The sequence below is a fragment of the Eschrichtius robustus genome, chromosome 7 (assembly GCF_028021215.1).
Source record: "Eschrichtius robustus isolate mEscRob2 chromosome 7, mEscRob2.pri, whole genome shotgun sequence".
Lineage (NCBI taxonomy): Eukaryota > Metazoa > Chordata > Mammalia > Artiodactyla > Eschrichtiidae > Eschrichtius > Eschrichtius robustus.
Window position 1 is genome coordinate 111,470,147 of NC_090830.1, and position 18,874 is coordinate 111,489,020.

Here is an 18,874-nt window from a genome sequence, read left to right on the forward strand (position 1 = left end):
CTTGGCGGTGGCTGCAATAAAAAGGCAATTACCCGAGTGTTTCAGGCAGGACACCCTTTCAGAGTCAATGACTGGCCCCCTCCCACCCTTCTGTTAGCCATGTGGGCTCTCCCCCTCCCCAATTTCATACCCCAGTGCACAGGCAGAGAGCGAGGGGCCCGTGAGGCAGTCTTTGTTTGTTTTTTAAAAAGGGGCGCCAGCACCCGGTCAGCCAGCCCAGCAGTGCCAGGCTCGAGGCCCCACTAGGCCCTTCCCCCAGCTCCTGCCTCTGCCATCATGTCAGGGTTCGCCCCTCCTCCCCAAGATTCCCTACCCCGGAGGACCTTAAAACACCGCTTGCCTCTCAGCAGGGGGATTCCCACTGCTAAACCCCGCCCTTGGGGCTTCTTAGACAAGAGAGATGCTACAGAGATGTAAAGGGTGCTGGGATACCCGCCGAGAATGTACAGGCTGCACCTCAGCTTGCCAGAGTCAGGTCTGCCCCCACCCACACACAACTCTCCATCATCCATCGAGCCCGCCCCTCCCACACTCCCCGCCCTCTGCCTGGCCATCTCCTTCCACCCCATCTGGGAGGGCTCCCCGTTCCTCCTCCCCATCTGCACACCAAGCCCTCTTTCTGCATGTCTACGTCAATAGTGAGCTGTCTCTTTTCTCTCTCCTCCCAGGGGAACGAGTACTCCCTCCCAGCCCTGACCCCTGGGCTTGATGAAGTCAAGTCGAGTCTATCTGCATCCACCAACCCGGAGCTGGGCAGCAACGTGTCGGGCACGCAGACATACCCCGTTGTGACCGGTAAGGGGGCTTCCAGGAGGGTGGGAAACTGCTTTCAGTGGGGGGCGCCTCAGCCCATGCCATCTGGGGCCCAGCGTGACAAGTGGGCTCCCTGCCGTGATCTCTGTAGAGAGAGTGAGTCTCCAAAAACCAGGGTGCTTCCTGAACAGATGTGTGCAGATGTGGGAGAAAAAACCGTGGTCAGGGTCTCTGTACACTTCAGCCTGGAAAGGTCAAAGCCAGGAGGAGCTAGGGCTGGTTCTTTCTGCCCATCCTGTTGCCTCTTTCTTTGCCTTTTTTCTTGCCTCCACCAAGGTGGCCGGAATTATGAGCCTCTTGTTAGGATGTGTGCAGGAGAATGAGGGCAAATAGGCCGGGCTGGCAAGAGTGGAGCATGAGTGCCCAGTGTCGAGTCTCCACACTCCTGTGTCCCCAAGGCTCCTGGGGACCTGCTTTCCTCTCCTCTGGGCAGCCTGGTGTGCCAAAGCTGTGGCTTTGGGCTTCAGAGCGTGGCATCTGGCTATGTGGTTATAGGTAAGCTCAATTATTTCAACCCTTCTCCAGCTTCCCAGAGAAATCACTAAGACCAAGGCTTGATTTCAAGGCCAGGCAGGGTCCGGCCCGTCCCTCAGTCAAAATGCAGGGGGAGGGGGCACCCAATCCAGGTGCTGGCATGGATGAGGGAGGAGTAGCAGAGGCAGCTAGAGGGGAAGAAGGCTGAGGTGCAGCGCAGTGTAGAGCCCAGCTGATGAAGCTCTAGGCCACAGAGCTGAGGGCTGTGGAAGGCGCCTGGCACTGCAGAAGGGTTTCCGGGCCAGGAAAGTGCCCAAGTGGGAGAGACACACATTGAGGTGTTATTAAAATTCACCTAATTATTCTGGAGACACTAAAGCCAATGTGCCGTTTGTTACTTGGGAGACAGAATGATTGAGAAGGGTCTTGGTGGCGATTGGGAGACACTGAGGCGTTACCTGCTGACAAGGCGAGCGGAGGTGGCCTGGGGACCTGGCAGCAGCCAGCGTCACCAAAGACAGGGAGCGGGCATGGCCCCACTGGAAGACAGCGCACTGGTTCTGACTTGGAGCTGTTCTGAGCACGGCTCAGGTCTGAGATGGGCTGCGAGTGGCCACCTGGCCTCCACCTGGGGGGCTTGGGAGAGCCCTGTTGTTAGCTTTCCCAGATTCTCCCTAAGGGGTGTCCTGGTACAGCTGTTTCCGGCCTGGACAGAGTCGAGCTCTTTGGCTAGGCAATCAGAGGTTGAGTTCTGGAAGTGTCGGAGACCTAGATGGGCTTTTGGGAGTGACAACATAAGCTGGGTCAGGATACAGCCTATGATCAACTGGCCCTCGGCAAGAACCCTCCATAGCCCAGTTCGGAAGCTCTCTGAGCTGTGGGTATTCTGACCCAAGAAAGAGTGATGGTCCAGCCCAGGCCATGTTTCTCCTGATCTGCTGAGAGTTACAGTGGTCACTTCCCAAAAGTGGCCCACCCCAGGCAGCAGCAAAACAGAGCCCAGGAGACTTTTCTCTAACCCCAGCTGTGCTTCCCTGGGCCCAGGGCCACAGTCTAGAAGGCAGAGGCTTCCTGGGGTGGAGAGAAGGATCTTTGGGGTAGGGTTCCTGCAGCAGGAGAACTCAGGCTGGTGCAGAAAAGTGCCTCCACCTTGAGCATCCCCCACCCGCCTCCCCCCCATGGCCCTGGAACGGTCCCAGCTCAGCCTGGGAACATCTCCGGCTGATCCATCTGGATCCAAGTGTGAGAAAAGTTCATTTCAGACCCAGCTTGACATTCCCAGGTGGCAAGTTAGCACTAACATCTCAATCTGTATGCGACATTTCAATCAAGCCAGGAGTAACAAAAGCAGAACCATTAACATTCGGAGCTGTTCACCAGTGGTAATGACAGGGAAACTCGCTCAGAAACTGGAAATTACCAAAAAGAGAGAAGTGTGTGGAGAAGTGGGGGAGGGGTGGTGGGCGGGGGGAGGGGCAGGGAATGATTTTTCTACACTTAGGCCAAGATCCAATGTTTGGATTAATGGTGCCATTACCCGAGAAAGGGCTACAGATTATGCTCATTCTTAAAATGTTTTTGCTGGCAATTAAATGGCTGCAGTTATTGATCTTTGTTGATTTTATGTCCTCCTAATTTGCATAATCTATTAAAGATGAATGATTCATGATGTGTTTATTATGGGGATGAACAGAATTTGCTGGAGGTACTGTCAAGGTGAGAAACAGGGCAGTGCCCAGAGGCTTCATGGATCATCTCAGGAATGGGTCCAGCACGTTAGCCTTCGGGCCAGGAGTTTGCGGGTAGCGGTGAGCAGTGATGTAGAGAGCAGACCAGAGAGGTGGATTTCGGGTGAGATTTTCTAGAAAGATGTTGGCATCTAGAACTGGGCTCCAAGAACAGCTGAGATACGGGAGGGGCTTTTGGTGTATTTGTAAAAATTGTCCTCCAAGATTCTTTAAGAGCTTATTTGGTTGGAGAGTATGAAGGGCTTTGGTGGAGGAGGAAAAGGGGAGGCATTTTCCAGCAGGTGATTCTGGCCAGGTATGTGGTACAGGTGGGAGAGCAGGAGGGCATCCTGTGGCCACAGCCTGGCTTGAGTATGCCAAGATGTTCAAGGAGCCCTCTTCATCCCCCACATCCTAAACCCCCAGCTCATCTTCTTCCCCAGGGACAGGCAGCTGAGGCTGCAAACCTTTGGGAATGAGTCCTGAGGAAACCAGCCCAGGAAGCCCTAGCCCAACCTGAAGAGCCGACCTTATTGATATTCCTGCCACCTCCTGGCACTGGAGGCTGATTTCAAACTTCACCAGCCACTTGATGCAGCTGTTCCACAAGGTCAGGACTGAGAGGAGAGAGGAGCCTGGACTATTGTGTAGAGGGGAGAGTGGGGCCCAGTGGGCCAGGACACAGCTAATCACTTTGCAGGCAAGGGTGGCTGCCAGAGGCCGGGGCTCGGCCCCAAAGCCTCCCCTCCCCACCTCCTCTCCTGGAACCAAGGAGAGAGACTGATTTTTCTGAGTAGTGTTTGCAAGTTGTGCCGAGATTTTAATTTCACTGCATCACAACTCAGCAAGCTGCCAAGTCAAGCTGGTTATTTAAATTTATCACCCACTTTCCCTTCCACCGCTGGGCTGCTCTAGCTCAGCAACATCTCTTCTCTCCAGCCCACTGCTCTAGGCTGCTGGTCTGGAACGGAGCCGAGTCTCTCCTAAGTGATAAGGAAAAAGGGACCAACTAGATGAGAGAGTGGGTGGGGGGCACTCTGGCCCCAGGCTTCCTCAGGTTATCTGGCTGTGGCTGGTACCTTCTGTCTCCTTCTTACCCTTCCAAAGGACCCCACAGTGGGCTGCCATCAACCCCTCAGTGGTCCCGCAGGCCTCTGGGTCAGGGCCTCTTCACTGAGGACTCTGACTCCAGCTGTGTGCTGGTGCCTTCAAGTCGCCTGTCACTGGTAGAAAAGAGCCCCCCTTCCTCATAGCCTCCTCACCTTGACTCCTCCCTTCCTGTGCCTGGCCAGCTCTGCAGCCATAGAGGGGACCTTGGCAGTGATGTTGATCTGGGAGAATAAGATGAATACTAGGAGTCCCAAAGTCACTTGGAGATGCTTCTGAGAATTCTGAGAGTCCCTTCGCCTGGCGAAAATCCACCCTGATAATGAGAGCGGGTTCCCTGCCCTGGAGCCCAAATGGAACGAGACAGTGCTGGAGGAAGTCGGGGATTGTACAGTGGTTCTCCATGCTCACTCTAGAAGCCGAGGGATGCATCAGGCCCCAGAGCTGCTGCACCAAGTGAGCAGGTTTCACTGGCCTCTGGTGAGGCTCACTGCCGAGCACTGGGAGAGCTTTGTGCAAGCGTAGTCCTCGCCATCCTCATTTTAGTCCCGGAGGGGTTATAGAGGAATGAGATTGATATCTAGAAACAAGGCAGGCTAAACTCACCAAAACACAGCTGAATAAATGTAACAATGAGAATTGCTACCACACAACCAAACCTCACCCTCTGGTGCAAGAAACAGAGGGAGACCCAAAGCCAGAGCAGCGTGAGAGGCTGCTGGCATCACACTGGAGGCAGACCCTAATTGGGGGAGGCTGGGGTTGTAACACACCAGACAGAAAAGATGACCTTGGGCCCCAAAGAAGCAGGAAACTAGAAGTCAGCATTCCCCTGAGTAAAGCCAGAGACGGAGCAGGACAACGCTATCTATGCACGGGAAACACACAAACTCATCCCAGGGGCTCAGGAAAGCAAGGGAGGGAAAATAACGTCTCCATGAGAAATGGAGACCCCAAGCCTGACCCTGAGTCCAAATTTATACCATGAGGATGTGGCAGGAACCCCCAGCTAAGAACTTACATAAAAATTTGTCTAGGATAGTAACCCACTCGGAAACCCCAGCAGGAACAAGGGCAAACCTTCCTTGCAGAGACATTCTACAATCCAGGGCACATGGGACTCCCACAGAAAAAAAAAAAAAATCCATCACTAAAGATGAGCTCACTATAAAAAATTACACACCTCATATGAATACAAACTATCATGAGGGAGAGTTAGCAGAAGCAATATACAGGACAGTTAATACCCCTAAGAACTAGAGATAATAGAACAATCCAAAAACAACTATAATGTAAGCATGTTTAACATTCTAAAAAAGATAAAAAAGAAGTATGTTTTGTGTTAATCACAGATCTTGATCCCACATCCCCTTCCCCACCACTGCTCAGCAAATTGTCAGATAATGGAGATCTTAAAGGGCAAAGAAGGCACCTATAGCGCATTGTTTTGGGACTCAGAGGCATGGAAAGAGAGGAGCCCCAGGCAGCCCTGAAAGTAGAGCCTGCCCCCTGCTTATCCAGGTTCCCGGACTGCTAAGTCTCAGCAGAGAGTCTTCCCTTTTCTTTGGAAAAATGTCTGAACATTGGAGCACTGTAACAGGGACAGTCCATTCCTCCCTCGTGGGGGAAAAAAAAAAGCCTTGTCAGCTTCCCCATCCTGGTGCGGAGAAGGTAATTTTATTCAAGAGCTTGGGAGAAACTTCTCTTGATGCCCGGAGACTGCAGCTCTGCCGGAATCTGTAGCTAAGATCCGGGAGGAGATGTGGATGCATCCTAAGAGGGAAGTGCCCACGGTGGGGAGAGAGAGTAGAAGATGGGGGTCTCCTGGAAGCTGGCAAATTTGAGCAGAGGTGGAGGAAGCCAGTAAGGCAAAGTTCAAAGAAAAGCAGGGGCTGGCCCCCGGGGCCTAGAGAGAGTAGTATGGGCTCGGCTTCTGAGAAAGGGTTGCAGACTCTTAGAAGTTCAGACTCCTTACCCACATCTAGGATGGTTAGTGAAGTGGCCTTTTAGCAGATAGAGGTGTGGACCCTGGGAAACCCTCCTCCTCCTGCTCCAGGAGTCCTGAGGACCTCTAGGAAGTGCCTCTTTCCTGTAGTTAACAACCCCCTTCCAATGCGACTGCATTTCCCTCCATAAAACAAACAGCTTAGCCCTTGGCCAAACCCCTGGGGGGAGGAGAGGGCAATAAAGGCTGAGAAATGTTTCTGAAGGAGGCTGGGAGTCTCCTAGCCTTGTCTGTCAGCTCAAAGCCCCTGATTAGCTGAGGAATTTAGGGCACAGACATCAGAGTTCCTCGCCAACCTTGAAAGGAGAGGGCTAGGGCAACTTCAGACACACGGCAAGTCGGAGAGCCTGTCGCTGTGGAGGCCAAACCAAGCCAGAGGGCTTCTCCTCAGCTGAGAAGGCCCACGGGGAAGAGGCTATCCTCCTCCAAACATCCCTGAGGCCTCCAGCCACATCCCCAAGGACCTCCAGCTCCCAGACCTCAGCTCTGATTTAATTACAGGGGCATTTCCATAGCAATGAGACATTGACAGATAATGTGGGTGCCCTGGGTCTGCAGCCTAGAGAGTCACTGGATCAGGGCTCTTTCCCTTACTTCTTTATCCAGTCCACCCTAGAGGGAAAAGATATTGCAAAGAAATGACATTAATTTACTCTAGGACTGGGAGAGTCAGGTCAAATTTGAATAGAATAAAAGCTGTGCCACCACAATCTCCAGCCCCAGTTCCACACCCATGTCTGTGCCCACCAGCCATCCCAGCAGTGACGGGCTTCCCTCCCCAGCAGGGTGCCTTGGGCAGAAGCACGTGAGGCTGCTAATGGAGCTACAGAGGGAAGGAGAGGCATGAGCAGGAGGAAGGTATGAAGGGTTCCCGGGCATCTTAGCAAAGATGTAGTTCTATGGTCTTCTACGCTGAGCTCAGCTTTGGCCCATTACCTTGGGCCTTGCTTCTTGACTCCTTCCTTCATCTCCTCCCTCTGTCCAAGAGACCCAAAGGCTGAGCACGCCAAATGGACTGTGCTTGGCCCCCCACGGCATGGTCTCACTAATTCATTTAGAGATCAAGGAGAGAGGACAGTTTGAATTTGAATCAAAATATTTTTGAGAAATCAACGAGCTTTATTTCAAATGCATGTAGTAGCCAACTACAAAAAAGTGTTGCCTAGTAGAAAACACTGGGCACTGTTTTCATGGATAGCTGGGTTATAGGGAACCTTTCTGCTGCTGTAGATATTTAGAGATGCTTGGGGTGTCCCAAAGGAGAGTTCTCCAAAGGGGGGGGTCCCCCAGTACTAAGCCTGTTTACTCCATTATTCGGCACTTTCTAAGAAGAAAAGGTTGGCTAAGTAAAAGTGAAGTCAGCCAACCCAACCTTTTCTGGATGACCAGAAACCCTAAAGAGGGGTGTCCCAGTGAATGTTACAGGTATGTATTGGGACCAAGGGCTCAGAAATGTCCTGGTGGCCTCAGAGTCACCTAGGTAAGACCTAAAAGCCTGTTTCCCCCGGAGAGCCAGCCATCCGCAAGGTGACAGGAAGACCTCCCACCCTCCTCAGGGTGATCAGAATCCTTCCTTCCCCTGCTCAGGACAAACAAGCCAGCACTTTTTCAACCCTGAGCTTTGGGGGGCAAGCCCTGCCACTATTGTTACTTCAGAGAGGGCTTTGCACGCCTTCAGCCTGGAATGCTCCCCTCTCCTTCTCGGGGGTGGCTGGGCTGGCGGGCAGGGCGGAGGAAATCCTGCGGCAGGCTCGGAGAGCAGCCTGATGCTCCCGCAGCTTAAGTGGCCGTTTTCCTTGGGATTAGGGTTTCACTTACACAGAGCGTCTGAAAAACGCTGCGCTTTCGGAAGGATTAGAGCTGACAATTCAGTGCTCTCAGAGAACAAAATAAAGCCGGAGAGGAACTGGGAGACCTTGGAGTATCGGGAGACTGTGCAAACAGGCTTAACCTCTGCCCACCCAGCAAGAAGGGGCTCTGAGCCCATCAGTGAGCCTGGGCTCAGCCTCCAGAGTGCCAGCACCTGCCCAACTCCAGTCTTCCTCTGCCACTTTCTAGTGGAGCCAGAGAGGGTAGCCTGGGGAAGTGAACCATGGAGAGGGCTGGGATGTCTTCCTCTCTCTCTGAGCCTGTTTCCTCCTCTGTAAAATGAGGGAGTAGACTAGAGGATAGTCAAATTCCCTTTCAGCCCTGAGAATGTGATTCTCCCCAACACTCCCTATCCTTATCCCACAATCCCGAGGCTGCAGCTCCATCCATGGTCCAGCTGAGTTAGAAGGAGCGCCTCTTGTGGGGCCCTAGGCCAGCAGGCTACCATGGCCCATGAGGGGCTGCGTGCTGGGAGAAGGGGTAGGAACTGCATGACTGGTTGTGTCCAGTTGGTTGGCTGTCACGGTGTAGACCTTACTGAGCCCACATAGATCTGGGCAGCATCCCTGCCTAGGATACACCAGGGACTAAAGGTCCAGCTGTGGGTGGGAAGTGAGATCGGCTGGGAGTGCAGCCGCCCTGAGCTGCAAGCACAGCCCTGTCTGCCGGAGCCCAGGGCAGGCCAGCCTTGGGATGCAGAGCTATGGGACCAAGACAGAGCCTGGGGCTGGGGACCCTCATACAGGCACCTCTGCCCCCCAGGAGAAAACTTCCAGAGAATTTGGAAACCCGGGAAATAAGGAATAAAATGAAATATGTAGAAAGCTCTTCCCCTCTCCTTTTAAAGCATCTTTTACAGATTTAAAGTTTGTTACTTTGGTGTATTCTGTATAACTTGGCTTGGTCATAAAGTGATCATAATTGGTGTAGTAAATGTAAATGTACAGTATATTTAGGCAGTAATTACAAATTTAATAATTGTATTCTTGGAAGTATTATAAATGCTTGTGTCAAATGCAGGCACAGACTGCCAACCTTGAAGCAATCTAATGTCTTCATTTTCACGACCTTATGAGAAGCAGACACAACTTGAGTTTAGGGTAGTAAAACAAGAGTTATGTTTTTTGGCCTTAGGGTCCTCCGTAGTGTCAAGTGGATAGCAAAAGTGCTCATTTTCAGAGAAAGATACTGAGGGAAAGCATCTCTAAACTGATTGAATATAACTTTTACTGTATAAATCTGTGTCTAATAAGTCTGTTGTCTTGCCATCACTGAGCTAAAGCATCTCTGCTGCTTTGGCAGCTTCCTTTTTATTATTTCCTTGGTCTTCTGGATGCTGACATTTGCCTTACTTGAGATAAGCCTCCCTACTCCTTCACATATTATTTTACTATTCTTTGTATGATCTGGTTTATTGGTCGAATTCAAATAGTTTCAAACAAATCAGTGTCTTTCTTACACCAAAAAACAAAGGTTCTTTGGTCTTTTATAAACACTGCTTATTAATCTTTGAGTCATGAATACTTTTGAGAACATGATAAAAGCCATCTAGATATTACATATATGTATCTATAATATCATATGTATAGCTTTATATGGACTCCCTGAAGCACATCCATGACATCCTACAAGTTTGGTGAACCCCAGTTTAAAACCCTTGCTGTAGAAAATGGAAGAACCTGAAACATGCAAGAAACAAGAAGCGACAAGATGTTCTGTTATAGGAAGGATTCACTTAGCATAATCCCAGGTTACTTTCCTGGGCCAAATACCTATTTTCTGGGTCTACATTATTTGAGAATGTCATTCTAGAATCCATTCCCAAGTATACGGCTTATTCTGTAGTCCAGGTCCTGTCATCTACTGGCTGTGAAATCTTGGATATAATACTTAACCCCTCTGAGTTTGTTTCTCATCTATAAAATGGGGATTAAAAACAGATCAGCATCATAGGTTGATATGGGGATTAAGTGAGATAATATATAGAAAATATTTAGGACAGTGCCTAGCATGATAGTAGGTGCTCAGTGAATGCTAGCTAGTCTAGGTGCAAGTAGAAACACAACTCTGCCCTTGGATCTTAAGACCTGACAAAATAGCATAAATTATCCGGTGACTGAAATTTTCTTAATAAAGTCTTTCACTTTGCTTTTCTCTGTACTTGTAAGAGGAACTGCACTTAGATTCTCCAAAACAGTTGATTTGATCTGGCCCATTTGGTAAGGAATGTCTGACAAAAGTGCACTGTCTGATTCAGATGTAGTGATTGCTGTAGAAATTGGCTTTAGAATCTTCAGGGACTTCTGCAGTTGAACTGAGAAGACATCCTCATCAAATACAGCGCTTCTAACACTTCTGGGTGCTTTAGATTCTCAACTACTCCTGTTTCTTGAAGAGCCTCTTTGTTTTTCAGAAAATTCTCCAAGGAGATTGATACTCCACCCCATGGGGTTTTACTACAGACTTTCAGTGTCAATATTTTATCCTTTGTGTCCTGTTTTTCTTGCCTCATCCTAATGACAGCAGTGACAATATGAGATTTTGCTTGTCAGATGACTTCTTTTTCCTTTTCTTTGGCTCTTTTGGGGAGTATCTGAGTTCGTGTTATCATTAAAAGGCAGTGTGGTACAGACCTAGCTTCACACTTTGGCTCTGTCAGTTACTAGCTCTGTAGCCATAGGAAAGTCATGATGCCTCTCTGTGCCCCCATTTTCTCAACTTTAAAACAAGGAAGTGAGACTGATCATCTCGAAGGCTCTTCCATCTTTAAAACTTTGTAATCTTAGGAAGCAATTATCCAACATGAAATGCCCATCCTCTTGTAGTATGTGGGTTTTTATCCGTGTGTAATTCTTGGTGCTGCTTTCATGTTCCTGGCATTGCCAGTGAGCAAAGCAAATGCTTTACTGCTTCCTATCGTCTGTCGGATGACACATATTTTATAACTGATGTATTCTGCTCTGAAGCTATTTTCTCCTCTTTCTGCACTTTTCCCTGTTTGCTTGAAGGAGGTGGCTGTGCTGTCATACAGTTTTAGAGTCTGTCTCCGCTCCCCTTTGTCCACCCATGGGCAGTATGCAAGGCCCAGTACTCTGTCGATTCTTCCTTGCACAGATTCCATTACCCATTCATATTCACTCACTAAAAGAAGTTTGCTCGCAGAATGCTGCTGGGCAAATGGTATGACGGTCTTAGTAATTTGAAAACTTCCTGCAGTGTGTGTTTTCCATTATTGACAATGGTGTTCCAGAAGAATATATGGCTCTGGCAAGAGTTTGGTCAATTTGTTCCTGTTCTTCAGGTGTCACCTGTGTGCTAATGAAGCCATTGAGGGTGCTTTGTATGCAGTGGCTCATACCTTTGTTGGCTCAGGGGTCCTGAACGGGCATCTCTTGGTAGTGATGCTGTACTGATGTTACAGAATCCAGTGATACTGTAATGATGTTACAGAATCCACAGCAGCAGAATCACAGCCATATGCTTGCATGCTTTTTCCTCATCATGGGTCTCTTCTCTCACACTTAAAAAAATGCTTCAATATCACTTCCCAGATTCAGTTTTTAAAATAGAATTTGGAAATGTGTCTCTCAATCAACAGTTCTGTGGCTGACTTTCAGCAGGCCAAAGTTTCTATATGCTGGAAGTTGGACCATTTGCAAGAGAGCGATCCAGTGGAAATAAACACTGCAATAGGGGTGCCTCCAGGTAGCTGGAAACACCTTTCTAGTCATCCCACATTTCCTCTTCTCTCATGAAGCTAAGTAAGGGATTGTGTGACACAACCTTAGAGTACAAGGAATTTGTGTGTGAAAAGCTGAGGGAACTATGCAGCTGAAAATCAGAATTCAGATGCATTTAAATTCCTGTTTATTGAGAAAGAAGCATCCTTTTCTTCCTGACTGCTTTGTGGACATTAGGATCACAAGACCAAGAATTGGATTTCTGTATTTTTCTAATTCAAAACCTCTACATCCTCACTAACTCTCCTCTGTCTTGGGCCTTTTTTGACAATGAAATGCCATATTATTAATCTCTCTAGGAATTGATAGATGTTGCTGACTTGTCCACTTGAGGTCCTCTCCGCTGAGAGATGGTCAGGAGGATTGTACATTTAGTTGACAATAGAAGTCAATGAAAGAAAACCCACACAGAGCAAACACAGATTCTCTCTGCTATCTCTCTGGGAGTTCAAAATGATCTCTTGTTTGACAGTTCTACTCTGTTGTCTGTTCTTGAGTTTTAAAATGTAAGATATTAGCTATATTAGGTAAGTAGAGAGAAAATCATTCTATTGCATGATAAAGCTGAGTCACATTGTATGGGTCCCTCACTTTCATCATCCTGTATAAATCTTTCATCATCTTATAAAAATTCATGATCCATTGTTCAAATTATTTGTAGAAAAAAAGCAGATTCAAACATTTACATTTTGCCCAGCTTTTACCTCTTCAAAGGACACCAACATATATGAAACAGAAAACAATATAACCCACCTGGAATTGGCTATTAAGTCCAATAGAGTGATAGAGAATCAATAAGTTTTTATTGAGCATCTACCATATTCTCAACTGTATGACAGAGCAGAAGACAGGGCCTGCCCTCCGTTTGATTATGATCTGTTTGAGGAAGAAAACAACAGGGCTGATGTTTCATGAACTGTAGTGACGTGGTAAACCATGGAGCACAGACACTACAGAAGTTTAAAAGAGAGAAACTTCTCCGATGGGTAGAATAGTAGGGGTTTTAAGCCTTGAGCTTATAAGGGAAGGAAAGGGAAACTATAGCAAGAAGAAGAAAATGAGGTGGCAAAAGCAGAGATTTCACAGCATCCAAGCCAGTGAAAACAGTCACACTAAACCAGAAGGGGTGAGAATCAGAGCTGAGAAAACTGGGTGGGGAAGAGTACCTGGGAGGCTTTGAAAGCCTGGCAGAGTGTAGACTGCCAGAGAGACACCTAAACTGTGGACTACAGAGAATCCATGATGGCTCTTACAAGGGAAGTGATGTGATGGAAGCAGCGTTTCATGAGGGCTAGCCAAGCAGCCATGTGAGGGATAGACTGAAGGAGAAGAATGTGGAGGCAGGGAATACAAACAAAAAAACTGTTGTGGCAGACCAAGGGCAGGTGCTTAGGCGCTGAGCTGTGGAGGTGGTGGAAGAAATGAAGGTGGGACAGATGTAATAGATATTGCTAAGGAGAATTGACAACACCCAGCGACTGACTTCAAAGCTGGGCGTGCTATGTCAAGAACGACTCCAGAGGTTTTGGTCTGATGGTCTTCAAGTAGGTCAGTAGAACTGACTGGGGGGAAGGTGATCTCTTTTATTCCTGTCAGGGTTGAGGTGACAGTGGGACAGCTAATGAAAAGGTTCACAGGCAGTTGGGAATGCAAAAGCCTGAGCTGCATCTCTCTCTACTTAGGGAAGGATGGATCATTCAGATGTGTTAAGGTAGCGGTGAGGAAACTCACACGTTTCAGGAAAGTTGGAGGTGAGGTCGACTTTAAGGGGAGAGTGGCAAGGAGAGAGAGAAACGCTTTGGAATAGCCATCGGGAGGATGAGGTCTAGGGCAACTGATGAAAAGAAAGTGGGTCAGAGATGCCTAGTTCTGTGCCTTCCTCCAGCCACACCTCTTCCCAGGGTTGGACAGAGGCACTAGAGTGGGAGAGTGGCACTGGCTGAAGAGGAGTATAAAGGAAATATGGAGAGGAGAAAGGGGACCCAGGACCCAGGAGAGGATGAAGTAGTCTCTAGGGCATGGAAGTATGGGAGAGGACAAATTTATTGTCATTAGAGATTGGAGCATGCTAAATTGCAAAGAAGGCAGTGACCGCTTCATGACGATGGAGGGGGCAGGCAAGGAAGGGGGGCCGTTCAGGTACAGCTGTGTTCCAGAGATATCTGTGGACCATGGGTATCTCCCTAAGATTGGCTCGCTTTGCCTTCACTCCAGGACACTAGGAAAGCCCTTCCTCCCACTCTCCAGACTCTAGCTAATAGACACCTCCAGGAACAGAAGTCTAGCAGCTAGTGGGGAGAGCAGACTTTGCTCATTGGAACTTGATCTGATCCATTTGCACTGTTAGCTCAAAGCTCCTGATTTGCTTCAGGGATGGTTTTCTATCATTTAAATGCCATGAACACTGACAGCAAAATAGCCCACTGGCTGGCCCCCTACTCTTCACACCTGCCAGGCCCAGCACCTGCAGCTTCACTTGGAGAGAACAAGGAATACCCATCAGCTCCTGTACAGGTGCTGGTGGGGTGTCCTCCAAGCCTGAAGGAAAGATGGGGTGTTAAAGAGGGGAGAGGTGAGCAAGATGATAGAGGTCCATTTGGCTACTGGATCGACCACAGCTGAATATCTCACTGGGAAGGAGGAGTAAAACCAGGTCATCTCCCTCCCTTCTCCATCTGGGTTTGGGCTACAAAGAGACACAAACAAAGGCAAACACACATACACACACGCACAGAGAGACACACAAAGAGCTACACAGAGCAGAGGTGCATACACACAGCTGATCATAGGACATTTAGGTAACAAGCTTAGATATATGTAAGGGCACACCTGGACCTTCTCATTCAGGTGTGCCCCTACATGTCTGCACGCAGCGCTTTCTTTTCCATGGAGTACCCTTGTGTGAGCAGAGGCAGGCCCCTCTCTTCCAGGCCTCACCCCTTCCCCTTTGTGTTTTTCCAGGTCGTGACATGGCGAGCACCACTCTGCCTGGTTACCCCCCTCACGTGCCCCCCACTGGCCAGGGAAGCTACCCCACCTCCACCCTGGCAGGAATGGTGCCTGGTAGGTGACAATGCTGCAGCTGCCTAATTTAGGTGGGAGTAGCTAAACTGTGGGTGAGCTGCTGAGTGGTCTGTAGTCTGAGGCTGGGGCTGGGGGAGACCCAACATCTCCTCCCCTGCAAACCACTGCTGTTCTATCCCTCTCTCTCCCTAGAGGCTGCAGCCGGGGTCCCTCATCCTCCCTCATGAGTAATCCAGGGAGGGAACTTGCAGAAGTGCTTGCAGTAGTGTGTGCACCCTTCTGTACGTCCTGGCCCCTCCGCAGTGCCCACCCACCCCAGCCTGTGCCCGGGAGCACGCAGCCTCAGCTCCACACTCAGTGCCCCCGCCTACCCCCAGCCAGCTGACACTGCTTGGAAGGGTCTGCCCTGGTTTCCATGGAAACTTGGAGCCAAGAACCATTTCCAGGGGCATGTCTGTCACTCAGACAAAGCCACCCTGGTCCACACCAACCCACAGGGAAGACCAGTGTCGAGAGCCGACCCCCCCCTCCCCCCAGGGAGAGAAGGGAGTTATTCCCTAAGGAAAGAGGAACAGAAGACAGACTGTGGCAGGAACCAGAGAGACTGGCTTCAGAGAGAGACAAGCTGGAGCACCTCCACATCTCCTGAGAGGAGCCCTGGGCCCTCATTGCTCCTGGGGGCTCTGACCCGTCCCCATCTGAGAGGAGCTGGGTGTGGGCTGTGTGGATCAGAGAGACAGAGGCCATATTTGGGGTCTGGTGACTGCAGCTGGAGGTTGTGCTCTCCCCAACCCCTCACCCCAGATTGGGAGCTGGGCTTGAAGCCAAAGAGAGTTGAAGTTCCTATTCACAGAAGCACCAGAAAAACTCTTGTCTTAAAGAGGATGAGACTCACTGGGCCTGCTTCCTGTCCTGCTGGCTGCCCTCCGTGTGCCCCTTCCCTGAAGCTCAGCTCTCATGGGGGGGGGAGGATAGAGTAGGGTGACTGGCCCCATTCCTGGACCGTTCATTCAGGGACAGCCCTGGGTAAGCAGAGGTGGATGTAGGGGGCTGGCCAAGAGGGAGATTGCTGCTGGGTGTTGTAGAATAGGGGCTGAAGGGAGTTGGAGGAACTGGGTAAGGAGAGCTGCTGGTGTGGGTGAGGGTATCCCTGCCCAGATTTGGGGTAGGGCGAATGGAAGTGTTAGGTACCAGGAGATTCTTCAGGGAAGGTTCCAGCAGTGAGCAGGTGGAGGCTGGAGGAGGTCTTAGAGAGGCGGGGGTGAGGGAGGGGGGAGTCTGCAAGGGGATGGGGATGAGGGGAGCCTCAGAGAGCTCATGGTGGCAAGGGGGGAGTCGTTAAACAGAATCTAGTGCTGATGAGGAAATTACACTTGTTTCATTAGCGATGGGGAAGGAGATAGCTCAGTTCCTCTTGGTCACAGTTGAGCTCAGAAGCTCATTATCCTGCTGCACGCATGCTTTCCCTCCTCGTCAATAAACAGGCTTTCCAGTGGCTGCATCCCCCACCCCCACCCCAGCTCCCTCTCCGAGAGGGGTCCCTTCTCCTCTACTTAACCCGCGGTTAGGGATCACTGTAAACAGTCTGGGGTCATCACACAGGAGAAAGGGCGAGGGGGAAACCCGGAGGCCTGGCCTTTCTCCCGCGAAGGGAGGGAAGCAGCTTCCGACGGCTCCCAGGCCACAGGGCCCTCGGCTCACCGCTTGAAAACCGGCGGGCAGTCCACCTGCCTCCCGCCGCCTCCTTCCCCTGCTGCGTGGCCCACCTATCAAATCTCTAGAGGGAAAGGAGGGAGGGGGATGTTTCCCAACAGAGCCCCCAACCCTTGTGCTGGCACCATGCTGAGATGCCATTCTCAGGCCTTTCTGGGACAAAGTGTCCCGAGGGCCTGTCTTCGCCACCCTCCCCCGCTTCCACCCTGTGGGGCTGTGGCTCCTAGAACCAGAGTTTCCACTAGAGAGGCCCTGGCCCCCAACGCAGCGGCGTAGGCGCTCCTGGACCCGGAACAATCCCTTCCTGGGTGGCCCGGAGCGCCTCCGCGGGGGGAGCCCCAGGCTGGCACCGCCCCGCAGTTACCTCCACGCCGGTGTGCGAGGCGGGTCGGTGCTTTTGCGCGCACACACACACACACACCCCATGGGCTCCCCCCATTTGGACCAGGTGGATTGTTCCGCTTCCACCCTGCCGTCTGCCCGCAGTGGGCATTACCCTGGCTCGCTGCACCTGAACCTCGAGCCGGGGGAGGCCGCTGGCCGTGCACGTCGGGTCCGCCCTGGCGTTGCGCGTGTCTGATCCCCACTCCCTCGCCCTCCCGCAGGGAGCGAGTTCTCCGGCAACCCGTACAGCCATCCCCAGTACACGGCCTACAACGAGGCTTGGAGATTCAGCAACCCCGCCTTACTAAGTGAGTACGCCACCTGGCTGGCCGGCGGCTCAGCGCTTCCGTCCGCCCGCCGGCCAGCTCGGCAGTGCTGCTTCCGGACGCGGGTCCGACTCCCCGCGACCCGCCCTTTGGGTGCCCAGCCGGGCAGGCTTGTTAGCGTAGCACTGAGGCCCCGGGATCCCTAGAGGACGCCCGCGCCTCCCACCCCTTCCTAACTCTCTCCTCCGCTCCCTTCCCCGTCGCTGGAAGGCTCTGCGCCGCCCCCACCCTCGGGCCCCCTGAAGGTCCACAGTCGGGCGGCGGCGGTCACCGATCGGGTTCCTCTCCCACCCGGTGAACGCAGCTCTCCTGGGGGCAACCAGCCCCGCAGCCCAGCCAATGCCTCCCTGCCCGGATCCTGCTAGACCCCAGCCCGGGGAGGTCTTTGCTTTGCTTTTCTTTCCTTTTTTGTTCTCCTGTTTGTCCTCTCACCCAGCCCATTCTTCTCCTGTGTTAACTTCCAGGTTCCCCTTATTATTATAGTGCCGCCCCCCGGGGCTCCGCCCCTGCCGCTGCTGCCGCTGCCTATGACCGCCACTAGTTACCGCGGGGACCACATCAAGCTTCAGGCCGACAGCTTTGGCCTCCACATCGTCCCCGTCTGACCGCCCACCCCGGAGGGAGGGAGGATCGACGCGACAAGAAGCCTCCCGGCCACCGCCCCAGACCCACCCCATCCCAGGACCCCTACAGTCCTTCACTTCACCCCGTCGAAGGCCGGACAGGACGGGTGGAGCCGCGGGCGGGACCCTCAGGCCCGGGCCCGCCGCCCCCAATCCCGCCCGCCGCCCCTCCCCGCCTGCCTGGACTGCGCGGCGTCGCGAGGAGGGCCCGACCCAGCTCATCGCCGCCTCGCCCGAGCCGACCCGGGAGCCGACCAGCCACACCGCCGGACTCTGGCCGGGCCCGCCGCTGCGCGGGGGACACGTTTCTGTGACACACAATCAGCGCGGACTGCAGCGCGGCCCAGCCCCGGAGCAGCCCGCCTCGGACGCTCCGGCGCCGGGAGGCTTCGCTGGGCAAAGGAAATTAAGAACAAAACGATGTTCTGCAGAAGGGGGAAGAGCCTCCTGCCAAGCCCTCGGGAAGGAGTCCGCACCCCGGCGCCAACCGGACTGGCCCCACCTGTGCCCTGCCCAGAAGGTGGAATGGAATGGGGGTGTGAGGGCCGGGCTCTAGGGACAGGGGCGGGGGGGGCGGGGTTGTCAGGTGTTTCCAAGGTTGTGACCCAAGGCACGCAGGCCCCAGCAGCCGGCACCCACGGAGCCCGACTCTTGGCTCTCCCCTACTCCACCTGAACTGCCCAGTTCCCCAGGGCCCAGGCATCTCCTACTAGTGACCAGACTCTCAGCCCCGCCTTGCCCCTACCTCAGCGTCTCTTCCATCTGCCGACCTCGCACTTCCCCCTCCTGCCCGTCCTTTTCCCAGCCCACGACGCTCTGCATCTCTCCTCCCTAACTCGATGTCCCGCCGGAGGCTCTTCCGTGCCTGCCTCAGGACCAGTTTCCGCAGGCCGCGGCACTGGTCTTCCCCGAGCGGTTGCTTGATGCTCCCCCACTCCCCCGACACAGACTCTCAATCTGCAGGTGGTGGGAGCAGGGTCTGAGCTGGCGTGTGAGCTGCGCGGGGTGGAAGGTGGGGGGCTGCCCACTCCACCCCCTCCCACCCACCTCCAGCCTCCTCCTCTGGCAG

At 52.3% G+C, this 18,874-nt stretch overlaps 1 protein-coding gene across 6 annotated transcripts in view; it reads left to right on the plus strand.

The window, feature by feature from the left end:
- PAX2 (paired box 2) overlaps positions 1 to 18,335 on the plus strand; it is an 89,488-nt gene extending 71,153 nt beyond the window's left edge. For 3 of the 6 annotated variants that reach the window (XM_068549015.1, XM_068549016.1, XM_068549019.1), the window contains 4 exons: positions 669 to 795; positions 14,697 to 14,798; positions 17,078 to 17,164; positions 17,647 to 18,335. In XM_068549015.1, the coding sequence (XP_068405116.1) occupies positions 669 to 795; positions 14,697 to 14,798; positions 17,078 to 17,164; positions 17,647 to 17,723 (393 nt within the window). In that variant the 3' untranslated portion in view covers positions 17,724 to 18,335. The remainder of the gene's footprint in view (positions 1 to 668; positions 796 to 14,696; positions 14,799 to 17,077; positions 17,165 to 17,646) is intronic. The other 3 variants (XM_068549014.1, XM_068549017.1, XM_068549020.1) reach the window with 2 other exon arrangements.
- Positions 18,336 to 18,874: the final 539 nt, after the last annotated feature.